The sequence below is a fragment of the Strongylocentrotus purpuratus genome, unplaced genomic scaffold, assembly GCF_000002235.5.
Source record: "Strongylocentrotus purpuratus isolate Spur 01 unplaced genomic scaffold, Spur_5.0 spur5_scaffold_3, whole genome shotgun sequence".
Classification (NCBI taxonomy): domain Eukaryota; kingdom Metazoa; phylum Echinodermata; class Echinoidea; order Camarodonta; family Strongylocentrotidae; genus Strongylocentrotus; species Strongylocentrotus purpuratus.
This window is the reverse complement of record NW_022145609.1, coordinates 12,557,488-12,572,889: the sequence shown is the minus strand read 5'-3', so window position 1 is coordinate 12,572,889 and position 15,402 is coordinate 12,557,488. Positions and strand designations below refer to the sequence as shown.

The 15,402-nt window shown below is 35.0% G+C and overlaps 1 protein-coding gene across 1 annotated transcript in view; it reads left to right on the top strand.

The window, feature by feature from the left end:
• The first annotated feature begins 7,533 nt into the window (after positions 1-7,533).
• LOC105437509 (sushi, von Willebrand factor type A, EGF and pentraxin domain-containing protein 1-like) overlaps positions 7,534-15,402 on the top strand; it is a 45,317-nt gene continuing 37,448 nt past the window's right edge. Inside the window, exons 1-9 of the mRNA XM_030996976.1 lie at positions 7,534-7,712; positions 9,636-9,830; positions 10,263-10,454; positions 10,830-11,012; positions 11,499-11,690; positions 12,460-12,642; positions 12,926-13,111; positions 14,103-14,297; positions 14,742-14,933. Of these exons, the coding sequence (XP_030852836.1) occupies positions 10,880-11,012; positions 11,499-11,690; positions 12,460-12,642; positions 12,926-13,111; positions 14,103-14,297; positions 14,742-14,933 (1,081 nt within the window). The 5' untranslated portion in view covers positions 7,534-7,712; positions 9,636-9,830; positions 10,263-10,454; positions 10,830-10,879. The remainder of the gene's footprint in view (positions 7,713-9,635; positions 9,831-10,262; positions 10,455-10,829; positions 11,013-11,498; positions 11,691-12,459; positions 12,643-12,925; positions 13,112-14,102; positions 14,298-14,741; positions 14,934-15,402) is intronic.

Here is a 15,402-nt window from a genome sequence, read left to right as displayed (position 1 = left end):
ACGATTACAGTTTTAGGTGAGTATGTACACTGATGTAACTTTTATCCTAGAACGGCAAATTGCTTGACCATGATTTGCATAGTTAGAACCATATCCACCCTCCGGAATTATAGGATCTAATATATCAGATCATTATCCTGTGTATTGTAGGTTGTCTTTGGGAAAATTGAATTGTGAATCCAGAGGCAGCAAATCTGTACGCAAAGACACTCCTGAAAATATTGCAAAATTGAGAGAAGCATTTTAATAGCAACTGATTGGACTGATGTTCTTTCAGATCAAAATGTTGAAAGGGCTTTTGAAAATTTCTTTAATAAATTCATTTTGTTGTATGATGAGAATGTCTCACCTACTGAATACAAAAAGAAAAACTATAATAAAGTTCCTTGTATGCCACCGATAACTAAATCAATATTAAAGTCGATTACTAAGAAAACAAGTTGTATTATCAATATAAAACGAGAAGCTCTGATTTTATGTGTAGAAAGTATTCTAATTATAGAAATACTCTTACCTCTGTAATACGTACTGAAAATAAACAATATTATTCTGCTCGATTCAAAATGACATTTAATAATATTAAAAATACATGGAAAGTAATTAGAAGTATTTTTAAATTACCTTTACAAATTTCAAATATTAAATGTATAAATGTGAATGGTTGTTCTGTAGAAGAAACACACATTATTGTGGATAAGTTTAACGAATATTTTTGTAATGTTGGGTTAAAATTTCAGGACTCCATCTCTAGATGTCAGTAAAACTCTTTTGATTTAATTCAAGAACAGAATACAGGCAGCCTAATTTTAATGCCCACGAATGAAGGAGAACTGCCTAAACTTGTGAACTCGCTTAAAAGTAAAAAGAGCCCTGGCTTTGATCTCATAAAAAATGAGTTAATTAAGGATATCGTACATGGAATTGTGATAGCGCTGGTCTATATTTCTAACTTATTTCTCTTATCTGGTATTGTACCATTGAAAACGAATGAAAATTGCTAAGGTAGTGCCAATTTTTATAAAGGGTGATCCTCAAACAGGTAATTATGGACCCATTTCATTATTGACATCTTTTTCCAAAATTTTAGAAAAGCTAATATATGATAGAACAGTTACATTTTTAAATAAGACCAAAATTCCAGTTTGGTTTTCGTGAAAAACATACCACTACCTATGCTATTATACATAGTATTGATAAAGTAGCCCAAGCGTTAGATAATCACCTTTACACAATAGGCATGCTCTTGGATTTCTCAAAGGCGTTTGATACTGTTGATCATGAAATTCTAGTTAGTAAATTGTCATATTATGGAGTCATAGGCATCGCTCTTAGTTGGTTCAGGAGCTATTTAACTGACAGGAAACAATATGTATCAATGAAATTAACCTAAGTCATCGAACTATATCCTGTGGAGTCCCTCAGGGATCCCTTCTTGGCCCCCTCCTTTTGTATCACATATTAATGATTTTAAAAAAAAAAATCATCTGACGTCCTATCATTCATTTTTTTTTTGCAGATGATTCAAAAGTATTTTTTTCTCATAATTTTTTTTTTAAAATTAGAAACAGTAAATAGTGAATTAAAAAAAGTAACTTTGTGGATCCGTACAAATAAGTTGTGTAAATAAGAGGAGGGAGGGGGTGCTTTTTGATCAAATGTACTTAAAAGTAAACCCAAACTCATCTAATGTTTCTTCTAGCTCATTTTTTTCTTCAAGGGTTTATCTGTCCAGAATAGCAATTACGTTTTTAATCGAAAACGGTTCAGAAATGAAGGTTGCATAAGCATAATGTAGCATTTAAGTTACGATTAGGGTTTATGATTAGGGTTAGAGTTAGCGTTAAGGTTTGGGGTTTGGGTTAGGGTTGGCTTCAAGTTAGGATTTCGTTCAGCATGGTTAGTGTATGTAATAAATTACCGCGGAGCTCTTGTCACTGGAGGAGGTTTAGTAGTTCAACTAACACATCAGTCAAACCTAAATGCTCTGACTACTTGCTTGCTTTGATAGACGATGAAGCCCCTGTACTCACCTGCCCGTCTGACATCATTGCTTACACCCTACCCGGCTTGCCATATGCAGTGATTGTAATACCCTCGCCAAACGTTACAGATAACTCCATTTCTGGGACTCAATTTGGCAATGATAGCATATACGATGTAGATATAGGTTCTTTCATAGTTACGTTTGACGCTGAAGACCCTGCCGGAAACCAAGGAAACTGTAGTGTCACGGTTACAGTTTTAGGTGAGTATGTACACTGATGTAACTTTTATCCTAGAACGGCTAATTGCTTGACCATGATTTGCATAGTTAGAACCATATCCACCCTTTGTAATTATAGGATCTAATATATCTGATCATCATCCTGTATATTGTAGGTTATCTTTGGGAAAATTGAATTGTGAATCCAGAGGCAGCAAATCTGTACGCAAAGGCACTCCTAAAAATATTGCCAAATTGAGAGAAGCATTTTAATAGCAACTGATTTGACTGATGTTCTTTTAGATCAAAATGTTGAATGGGCTTTTGAAAATTTCTTTAATAAATTCATTTGTTGTATGATGAGAATGTCCCACCTACAGAATACAAAAAGAAGAACTATAATAAAGTTCCTCGTATGCCATCGATAACTAAATCAATATTAAAGTCTATTACTAAGAAAACAAGTTGTATTATCAATATAAAACGAGAAGCTCTGATTTTATGTGGAGAAAGTATTCTAATTATAGAAATACTCCTACCTCTTTCTACGTACTGCAAAGAAACAATATTATTCTGCTCGATTCAAAATGACATTTAATAACATTAAAAATACATGGAAAGTAATTAGAAGTATTTTTAAATTACCTTTAAAAACTTCAAATATTAAATGTATAAATGTGAATGGTTGTTCCTTAGAAGATACACACATTATTGTGGATAAGTTTAACGAATATTTTTGTAATTTTGGGTTGAAACTTCAGGACCCTATCTTTAGATGTCAGAAGAACTTTTTTGATTTTATGCACGAACCGAATACATCGCTCTTAGTTGGTTCAGGAGCTATTTAACTGACAGGAAACAATATGGATCATTAAATGAAATTAACTCAAGTAATCGAAATATATCCTGTGGAGTCCCTCAGGGATCCTTTCTTGGCCCCCTCCTTTTGTATCATATATTAATGATTTTTTTCCTCATTTTTCATCTGACGTCCTATCATTCATTTTTTTTTGCAAATGATTCAAGTGTATTTTTTCTCTTAGAAACAGTTAATAGTGAATTAAAAAAAGTAACTTTGTGGATCCGTGCAAATAAGTTGTCTTTGAACCTTCAAAAGACAAAGTATATGCTTTTTAGTAATTCCCTAGAGACTTACCCTAAGAGACTTACATGGAGGCGTACTTTTGATAATGCTATTATTGTGAGGGTAACTTACACCAAGTTTCTTGGGTTTAATACACATTGATGAGAAGCTGACTTGGGTATACATTGTAGCAATATTTGTAAAGTTATTTCTAAAAATACTGATGTAATTTATATATAACGTTCTGTTGTGCCACAAGAAATTTTGCTTAGTTTATACTCTACTCTGATTTTGCCTTATCTGAAATATGGAGTGTTCGCATGGGGGAAGTCATTAAAAACGAAACTAAATAAGCTATTTGTCGCTCAGAAGAGGGTGATTAGAATATGTAAATTATCGTGCTCATACTAATGTTTTGTTTCATAGTAATAAACTATTAAAGGTATCTATCTCTTGCAGTTAGGTTCAATCATGTATGATTTTGAAAATGGTACTCTCCCAAATACGTTAGTACAGCTATTGAGAAAGAACAGTCAAATTCACTGTTATAATACAAGACAGGCAGCTGCACTCCATATACCACGTGTGAAAAATGCCTTTGCTTTGAATACATTAGCTGGTACTGGTCCCAAGTTTTAGAACTCACTTCCTATTGATGTAACTATATCAGTGTCACTGTTTTTAAACGCAAACTGAAATTACATTTATTGAGTAATTATGCTGAAAGCATTTAATATAAAAACTATGTCATCACATATGATATTGTATGTAATTTTCTTTTTCTTGCTTCATTGTCTCCTCCCCTCTCTTTTCCAGGCTGACCCTTACCTGACCTTACCAACATTTCTTCATTTATTAGCAAACTCTTTTTGTTCTGTTTTACTCTAATGTACTTTTTCTTTTTTTTCTCTCTCTCTCTCTCTTCTATTTATTCCCCATCACCATTTCCCCTACATATAACTTTCCTCTTTCTCAACTTTTCTCTGTTATTGTTTTGTTCTGTTTTGCGCTTTCGCTCTCCATCCTTATATATATATATATATCTTTCCATGTTCTCCTTTAGTTGTTAAGTTTAGTTGTTTAGTTGTTATGCATTTTTTCTTCAAAGAAATTAAAGCATTCAGGTATTATATTCTGTTTAGGGACCATGCTCTAACAAGCCCAGAGTTCTATAAGGCCTCCTCTTTCGTTCATGTATAGAACATGATCTTTATACAGAAGTAACTTTTTATTAAATGTAATTTCTTTAGTTAATAACAAGAGTTGTATGTTGAACATAATTATTGCACACTTCAAATTATGTTTGTTAATTTGATAATCTGCTGTTCCAGTTACTTAATTTGAAATTTTATGTACAAATGTTTGTGAAAGAAGAAATAAAATGAACTATGAACTTTGAACTAATCAAAACAAAAATGTATCTTAAGACCAAAGGCTCAGAACAGGTAAGTTTTTTCCCGACACTTTTAAAATATTTTGTCCAGAATTATCTTTGATGAAATTTGAACATTTAAAGAGCAAAGTAGGCGCATCCTCTCAACCACATTTTGAAATGTTATATATAACCGATTGATTATATTTTCATGGGGATATTTTGATTTTAGTTAATTCAGTAGGCCCCCTCCCCCTTGCTTAAAAACTATGAAAAGGTGACTAAAGAGGTTTCCTAGTTCCTCGCAGGATGTCTTGGTGGGAAACAGAATTGCGCTGATGTTGCGTGCGATATTTCTTACAAAGCAACGAGTAATTTCCTGTTAAATTTCACCAAGTGCGGGATGCGAAATTCTTTTTCTACGAACTAGTTTTTTTTATCCGCTTTGACGACTTCGAGAGAAACTACAACTATAATACTGTACTTGTATTTTCTCTAAGTTTCCTTACTATAATATCAGCAAAAGAAAACTGATTTCATAGATCGTCCCACCCAGATTCGAACTCGAGACCTTTCAGTCGCAAGCGCAGTACTCTGTCCCATCACGCAACACCGACTGGTTGCGCTTTATATATACATATGGCTGCGATGTTGACCAGTCTTACGAAATAAGCCGTATATTTAGGAGGTCGCCGATAATGACGTGCGCATGCGCAGGTATAACTAGTTCGTAGGAATAAGAATTTAGCGTCCGGGGTATGCGAACTATGACGCAATGCATAAACGAAATAGAATGGCATATATGTTTTAAATAGTTCACAGGAACAGACTCTATTTTGGCTCTGTATAGTCTCGTAACTCAGACCCTCTGTTATCCATATATATATATATATATATATAGGGGTTGTGCCTGCAAACTATGTTTTTTGAAGTTCACCATGAATTATGATTGCTCGCAGATGCTGAAGCCCCTAACATCACTTGCCCAGACGATATCATTCGGAATCAAACTCTCGGAAGTCCCCTTACTAATACGAACTGGTCACCTCCCGTGATAAGGGATAATTCCAACTTCACAACACCTCCAATAGCCATTCCTGTGTCCGGATCTATGTTCCCTATTGGTACCACGGTTGTTAACATCACAACCAGTGATCTACATGGAAACAAAGCTACTTGCACATTCACAGTCACAATTCTAGGTAACTTCTGCAGACAGATCGTTTTTCTTCAAAAGATAAATTGATATTCTTCCATTCTTCATATTGGCAATAATATGGTTTCTTTTTATTGATACTCGGTTCTAATTAAATGCCATATCTTTTAATGAGTAAGAATGGATTGAATCGAGAATTTGTTGTATTCTCTTGACAAATTGGGAACTTTTCATCTGACTTTCATTTTTAACTTTGAAGTTTTTTCATGGTAAAATGTGTCAATTTTTACACATACCCGGTAGTCAATTTCTTACGCCATGCATGCACTTCATTTTTATATACGTCATTTCAACTCCCCGAGATAGGAAATGCTGAAATTAAAACACTTCCCAAGTCATGGTTTTAAAACTGCCTGTTTATTTTAAAACGCATCATACATTTTCCTTTTGTTATCAGTTGTATCCTGTTCCATACCCGAGCTTCCACCACGTCTTTCTCCTATGACGTCACAATGCAGTGCAGGACTATCCATCAATTACACAGAAAGCTGTTCATACTCATGTGATGTAGGATATAATCTTGTTGGATCTGCATCAGTAACATGTCTGGCAAACACCTCTCTCTCTGATTTTCTACCTCAATGTGAAGGTAAACTTTTCGATACCATTTTTTTAAAGGAGTTGACATTTTGTACAATATTTTCCCCTAAAATATTTAGTTGGTGATTGGATAATTTATCTAGGGATCCAAAGATTTTTCCGTCGATATTTTCCTGATCTTAGATTATCCTCTTAGACACTACGACAGCTGAAAAAGTAGTTTTCAAATGAATGAGCACAATGACTTGGTTGAAAGTATCCTATTGTCTGTGATGTGGGATACAATGTTGTAGGATCTCCTTGTGTACCAATGTCTGGCAAACACGTCTCTCTCTCTCTCTCTCTGATGTTCTGCCTTCATGTGGAGATAAACACTTTCTATAAATTTTTCAAATGAGGGTAGATTTTTGTTGACGATTTAAATTTGTACATTTTTTTTCTCAATGACTGATTGTTGGAGACATTTGAAGATTCAACGTCAAAAGCCACTTGTTAGCTCTTATATGAACGCTTTCACAGTTACACAACAACTTGTCTAATGCCCCTAATATATACAAGTTTAGCGATATAATATATATTTTAAAAGAAGACTAATGTGTACAACACAGATTAGGTGGGACTTGTCTATTGTAACGAATATGTCTTATTTTCGAGAATAAAACCTGTATCAGGTTCTTCGAATGATCTCTCTCCAAACAACCGATTCTGTACAATTAATGTACACAATCATACTTTTAAAATGATCTTTGGCTTCGTTCAGTAAGATTAAAACATGTATTAATTTCACCAATTAGTTTACCTGCCATTATTGTTATCAACATTTATGTGCAGTTGAAACCTGTAACGTACCACAGCTGCCACCCAACCTTTCATCTTCATGCACGGAGGGACATAATATAGATATAATGACTGCTGTGAGAGGAATAGTTGTTTATAGGCTCTAGTGGATGTCGCATCCTGATATCGCCCGAGGCGTGCCGAGGGGTGACATCAGGGGTGACATCATAACACGTAGGGCCGTGTATCCCAGATTTAAGATTTATAAACGATCCCTTTAAGTCGACTTTTTAGAAATGCTTTGCGATTGTGCTAATATGTTGCTTTCTTACAGCCGTAGCTTGTGAAGTTCCCCGGCTACCATCCAATCTCTTAACATCCAACTTACTGTGCCTTGGGAGTGTGACTTACAATACGACCTGTCATTTCGTTTGTGATGTTGGATACAATCTAACTGGCGAATCGTCTGTGACCTGTCTGGAGGACACTACTTTGTCAGCTCCTCTCCCTTCGTGCGAAGGTGGGTTTATTAATTTTGAAGACGTATTTGATGAGGTTTGATGGCCCAGTGGAAGAACAGTACAGTGGTCTCGTTACCGGGTTCGAAACCAAGTCGATCCGCTTCAGCCCTTTGGTAAGGCATTCGTCCTCGTTACCAAGTCCCTTGAGAGGACTTAGGCCGTAGGTTTCCGTAGGCTGCTTACTAACTTAACAAGCACTTAGAAGCATACACATGATTTCTTACCGGTCAGGTAAAACAAATAAACAAACGAAACAATGTTTTGCAGAAAAAAGAGTTTAATCAATTACATTTTGATGATCATAATTAGTAATTAAATATTATGTTGTGTTCAATATCGACTTAAAACATTAATCATTTACGCCTGTTCCACATCCATAATATAGTTGAAACTATGGATATTTAGAATTTATGTAACTTTAAAAGTTTGTACATGAGGTCTTTCTCTTTTTAAATGGCTTGCTTACCAATTTTAGTAATGTTTGACGGATTTTAATTAAATTTGATATGAAGGTACATGATATCAAAATACAGGCAAAGTTCGATTGTGGAGTACGTAGGTCAAAGGTCATAGCTCATTAAATATGCAATAATATACACATCTGGTTTCCGATCGATAACTTTAGTAATGTTTGACGAATTTTAATGAAATTCGATATGAAGGTACATGGTATAAAAACACAGCCTACATGTAAGTTCAATTTCCGAGTATGTAGGTCAAAGGTCATAAGTCATTAAATATGAAAATCAGGTTTCCATTCGATAACTTGAGTAATGTTTGACGAATTTTAATGAAATTCGATATGAAGGTACATGGAATAAAAAAACACAGCCTAAGTTCAAGTTCCGAGTATGTAGGTCAAAGGTCATAGCTCATTAAATATGCGAATCTGGTTTCCATTCGATAACTTGAGTAATGTTTGACAAATTTGAATGATATTTGATATGAAGGTTCATGGTATCAAAATACAGCCTAAGTTCAATTTCAGAGTATGTAGATCAAAGGTAAAAATATGCGGATCTGGTTTCCATTCGATAACTTGAGTATAATTGACAAATTGTAATAAAATATAATTTGAAGGTACATGGTACTGATCAAGATACATGCACAGCCTAAGTTCAATTTCTGAGTATGTAGGTTAAAGGTGAAAGGTCATAGCTCATTAAATATGCAAAAACACCTAATTATATAATGTCAAAATGTGGTTAACTTCCTTGCCTAATAATAATATAATAGTATGGTCCAATGGAAGTCACTTGTTCTGATGTATATAGGCCATTTTTACCCTGCGAGGGGATGCCACGCTTTGCGTTGACTTGTTAAATATTATGTTGTGTTCAATTACGACTTTAAACATTTGTATATCATTTACGCCTGTACCACATCCTTAATATAGTTGAAACTATGGATATTTAGAATTTATGTAACTTTAAACTTGTTTACATGAAGAGGTCTTTCTCTTCTTACATGGCATGCTTATCAACTGTATGCACTTCAAATGTATAGCAACCTCGCAAAGTCGCACTTCGAAGAACGTTTTGCACCAAATTGCACATACACATAATATCTAAGCACAAAAACATTCCCTAAATCCTTATGAATGATCCTTCTACCCCCACTGATACTTTCTTGTCTCCTAAAATCGTTAATTACTTTCTCACTCATATCCTGTTTCATATATTAGCTTCAACCACGTCTATCTCCTCTGACGTCACAAGGCGACGGAGGGCTATCCGTCAATTACTCAGAAAGCTGTTCATATTCATGTGATGTGTCTATCAGGAGACGATGTAAATATCATTAACTGCTTTGTTGTTCTTTGCTCAAATTTAATGATGAATATTTAAGGTTATAATGTTAAATATTTCCATGTTTGTTTTTTTCTCCATTTTTTCTCCAATTTTCATGCTTCTTTCTAATAGTTGTGACTTGTCAACTTCCTGAGGTATTCTCGGCAGAACTCTCTTCTCTATCTGGAAACTGTGATGCAGGGAGCTCTATTGACTTCGAAACAACCTGTTTCTTTGAGTGCTCCATAGGATATACTGTGATCGGTGGAGAGGATGTCACCTGTCAGAGTGATGGAGAACTATCAGCACCTATTCCTACCTGTGGGGGTAAGTCTGTTGATGTTTTTTTTCTCTTGGATTAGTTATGACGCTGGGTAGTAAAAAGAGTATTGTTGAGATCTAAAATGATTTTTAATTCACAAAAATTCTATGAACTTGACTTTTCCAATAAAGAAATCGTTATTGAATCATCACAATATGTTTTAAATAGTCCTTCAATGTTCCCGAAAAACCTTTATTCTCTTGACAACTTTGGAACTGATCATCTCACCCTCATTTTTAATGTTGGAGTTTTGCGTGGTAAAATGTTTCAATTTTTACACATAATCAATTTCTCATGCCATTAATGTTCTTCATTTCATATGCTTTATGTTAAACCCTAAGAAAGGAAAATGATTAAATCAAAACACTTCCCAAGTCATGGTTTAAAACCTGCCTGTTTATTTTATAACACATCATACATTTTCCTTTTGTAATCAGTTGTATCCTGTTCCATACCCGAGCTTCCACCACGTCTATCTCCTGTGGCGTCACAATGCGATGCAGGACTATCCATCAATTACACAGAAAGCTGTTCATACTCATGTGATGTAGGATATAATCGTGTTGGATCTGCATCAGTAACATGTCTGGCAAACACGTCTCTCTCTGATTTTTTGCCTTCATGTGAAGGTAAAAACTTTCTATCAATTTTTCAAAAAAGGGTAGATTTTTGTTGACGACTTCAAGTTATATATGATTTTATCTATGACAGATTTTAAGAGGCATTTGAAGGATCCGTGGTAAAAAGTCATTTGCTGAGGTCGGCTTGTTAGTCCTTATACAAAAGAGAATGCTATCACAGTAACACAACAATCTGTCTAACGCGATAATTCACAATTTTATTTAAAGGAATTTTAAGGTATTTAATAGAAAGTAGATGTAGCTTGTTTATAATAATGAAAATAACTGTCAATCATTCAATTTTTCGCTTCATTCACTACATATGAACACATGTTTTTTATTTATCCTTTTACATGCCATTATGATATCAACTTTAATGTCTAGTTGAGACCTGCAACGTTTCTCAGCTGCCATTCAACCTTTCATCTTTATGCATGGAGGGACAGAATGTGGCATACAATAAAACATGTGATTTTTCCTGCAACATTGGCTACGACCTTATTGGGATGTCATCTCTAGCCTGCCTAGCCAACGGAACCTTCTCTAATGATATTCCAACATGTCAAAGTACGACTATTAATCTGTCAATATAAGATATAACGATGTTAAATTGATTATGTGATTCATGTAAATCATTCTGTGGGGTGATGCTAAGAGACAGATTTTTGTTCTTTAAAGCATAAGTTGATTAACTTTCATTCTTCAAATTGGCAATAACTATGGTTTTCTTGTATTGATACTCGGTTCCAATTAAATGCCATATCTTTGAATGAGTATGAATGGATTTAATCGCGAAAAACCTTTATTCTCTTGACAAATTGGGAACTTTTCATCTCAGTCTTAGTTTTAACTTCGGAGTTTTTTACGGTAAAATGTGTCAATATTTACACATACCCGGTAGTCAATTTATTATGCCATTCATGCACTTCATTTCAGATGCTTCATGTCAAACCCCAAGAAAAGAAAAGCTGAAATCAAAACACTTCCCAAGTCATGGTTTAAAACCTGCCTGTTTATTTTAAAACACAACATACATTTTCCTTTTGTAATCAGTTGTATCCTGTTCCGTACCCGAGCTTCCACCACGTCTATCTCCTATGGCGTCACAATGCGATGCAGGACTATCCATCAATTACACAGAAAGCTGTTTATACTCATGTGATGTAGGATATAATCTTGTTGGATCTGCATCAGTAAGGTGTCTGGCAAACACGTCTCTCTCTGATTTTCTGCCTCAATGTGAAGGTAAAATTTGTTAAATCATATTTTTAAAGGAGTTGACATTTTGTACAATTTTTTTTCCCTAAAATATTTAGTTGGTGATTGGATAACTTATCTAGAGATCCAAAGATTTTCCCGTCGATATTTTCCTGATCTTAGATTATCCTCTTAGACACTACGACAGCTGAAAAAGTAGTTTTCAAATGAATGAGCACAATGACTTGGTTGAAAGTATCATATTGTCTGTGATGTGGGATACAATGTTGTAGGATCTCCTTGTGTACCAATGTCTGGCAAACACGTATCTCTCCCTCTCTCTCTCTCTCACTTTCCATGAGTTTTTCAAATGAGGGTAGATTTTTGTTGACGATTTCAATTTGTATATTATTTTTTTCAATGACTGATTGTTGGAAACATTTGAAGATTCAACGTCCAAAGTCACTTGTTAGCTTTTATATGAAAAGAGGATGCTTTCACAGTAACACAACAACTTTTCTAATGCCCCTAAAATATACAAGTTAGCGATATAATATATATTTTAAAGGAAGACTAATGTGTATAATACAGATTAGGTGGGGCTTGTCTATTGTAACGAATATGACTGTCTTATTTTCGAGAATAAAACCTGTTTCAGGTTCTTCGAATGATCTCTCTCCAAACAACCGATTCTGTACAATTAATGTGCAAAATCATGCTTTTTAAATGATCTGTCGCTTCGTTCAGTAACATTTAAACATGTATTTTTTCACCAATTAGTTTACCTGCCACTATTGTTATCAACATTTATGTGCAGTTGAGACCTGTAACGTACCACAGCTGCCACCCAACCTCCAATCTTCATGCACGGAGGGACAGAATGTTGCATACAATACAACATGCGATTTTTCCTGCAACCTTGGCTACGACCTTATTGGGATGTCATCTCTAGCCTGCCTAGCCAACGGAACGTTCTCTGATGACGTTCCAACATGTGAAAGTAAGAAGATTGATTTATCTTTACTGTTATTCTTACATAAGTTTTTAAAATGTAAAGTTATTATGTTATAGTATAGATATTATGACTGCTGTGAGAGGAATAGTTGTTTATAGGCTCTATGGGATGTCGCATCCTGAGGCGAGGCGTGCCGATGGGTGAAATCAGGGGTGACATCATAACACGTAGGGCCGTGTATCCCAGATTTAAGATTTATAAACGATCCCTTTAAGTCGATTTTTTTAGAAATGCTTTGCGATTGTGCTAATATCTTGCTTTTTTACAGTCGTAGCTTGTGAAGTTCCCCAGCTACCATCCAATCTCTTAACATCCAATGTATTGTGCCTTGGAAGTGTGACTTACAATACGACCTGTCATTTCGTTTGTGATGTTGGATACAATCTAACTGGCGAATCGTCCGTGACCTGTCTGGAGGACACTACTTTGTCAGCTCCTCTCCCTTCGTGCGAAGGTGGGTTTATTAATTTTGAAGACGTATTTGATGAGGTTTGATGGCCCAGTGGAAGACCAGTACAGTGGTCTCGTAACCGGTAAGTCTCGGGTTCGAAACCAAGTCGATGCGCTTCTGCCCTTTGGTAAGGCATTCGTCCTCGTTACCAAGTCCCTTGAGAGGAATTAAGGCCGTAGGTTTCCGTAGGCTGCTTACTAACTTAACAAGCATTTAGAAGCATACACGTGATTTCTTACCGGTCAGGTAAAACAAATAAACAAACGAAACAATGTTTTGCAGAAAAAAGAGTTTATTCAATTACATTTTGATAATCATACTACTAAGTAATTAGCCCCTCGCAGACGAAGTCGGAGTAGATATAGAAACCTTATTGGGATGTCATCTCTAGCCTGCCTAGCCAACGGAACCTTCTCTGATGATATATTCTAACATGTCAAAGTACGACTATTAATCTGTCAATATAAGATATAACGATGTTAAATTGATTATGTGATTCATGTAAATCATTCTGTGGGGTGATGCTAAGAGCGAGTTCTCATGCAACATGTGAGTTTTCACGCGCATGAACTGTACTGTTCTGCGTCTTTTTGTTAGTTGTGGTCTGTCTGCTACCAGAAGTCTTTTCTCGTGAACTGTCTCCGGGGCTGAAACCACATGGACGAAGAGAAGCAATGCAGAATAAACATCTTGCGTAAGGACATAAGTACTGTGATGGAGATAGAACCCATGACTTCCGCATCTACAGTCAAGTGTTTAAACCATTCGACTACGACACCTGGCTCTATAGTCTCACAAATCCCAGGAAAAAGTCAATGTGTAAAGTTTTACCTTAGCGGCCATATGTCTATCAGGAGACGATGTAAATATCATTAACTGCTTAGTTGTTCTTGGCTCAAATTTAATGTCGAATATTTAAGGTTATAATCTTAAATATTTCCATTTGTTTTTGTTTCCTCACTTTTTCTCCAATTTTCATGCCTCTTTCTAATAGTTGTGACTTGTCCGCTTCCTGAGGTATTCTCGGCAGAACTCTCTTCTCTATCTGGAAACTGTGATGCAGGGAGCTCTATTGACTTCGAAACAACCTGTATCTTTGAGTGCTCCATAGGATATACTGTGATCAGTGGAGAGGATGTCACCTGTCAGAGTGATGGAGAACTATCAGCACCTTTTCCTACCTGTGCGGGTAAGTCTGTTGATGTTTTTCTCTTGGATTAGTTATGACGCTGGGTAGTAGAAAGATTTATTCATTGTCATGTTTTGTTGAGATCTAAAATATTTTTTAATTCACACAAATTCTATGACCTTCACTTTTCCAATAAAGAAATCGTTATTGAATCATCACAATATGTTTTTAATAGTCCTTCAATGTTCCCGAAAAACCTTTATTCTCTTGACAACTTTGGAACTGATCATCTCACCCTCATTTTTAATGTTGGAGTTTTGCGTGGTAAAATGTTTCAATTTTTACACATAATCAATTTCTCATGCCATTAATGTACTTCATTTCATATGCTTTATGTTAAACCCTAAGAAAGGAAAATGATTAAATCAAAACACTTCCCAAGTCATGGTTTAAAACCTGACTGTTTATTTTATAACACATCATACATTTTCCTTATGTAATCAGTTGTATCCTGTTCCATACCCGAGCTTCCACCACGTCTATCTCCTGTGGCGTCACAATGCGATGCAGGACTATCCATCAATTACACAGAAAGCTGTTCATACTCATGTGATGTAGGATATAATCGTGTTGGATCTGCATCAGTAACATGTCTGGCAAACACGTCTCTCTCTGATTTTTTGCCTTCATGTGAAGGTAAAAACTTTCTATCAATTTTTCAAAAAAGGGTAGATTTTTGTTGACGACTTCAAGTTATATATGATTTTATCTATGACAGATTTTAAGAGGCATTTGAAGGATCCGTGGTAAAAAGTCATTTGCTGAGGTCGGCTTGTTAGTCCTTATACAAAAGAGAATGCTATCACAGTAACACAACAATCTGTCTAACGCGATAATTCACAATTTTATTTAAAGGAATTTTAAGGTTTTTAATAGAAAGTAGATGTAGCTTGTTTATAATAATGAAAATAACTGTCAATCCTTCAATTTTTCGCTTCATTCACTATAATAATAATAATAATAATAAATTATATTTCTATAGCGCATTATACAAGGTATGTCTCTATGCGCTTTACATTGTATTACAAGCTTAATTTATTACATATTATTACTACTATTGAACTATCCTCAAACAAAAATTCTGACAAGATCTTAACTAAAATAG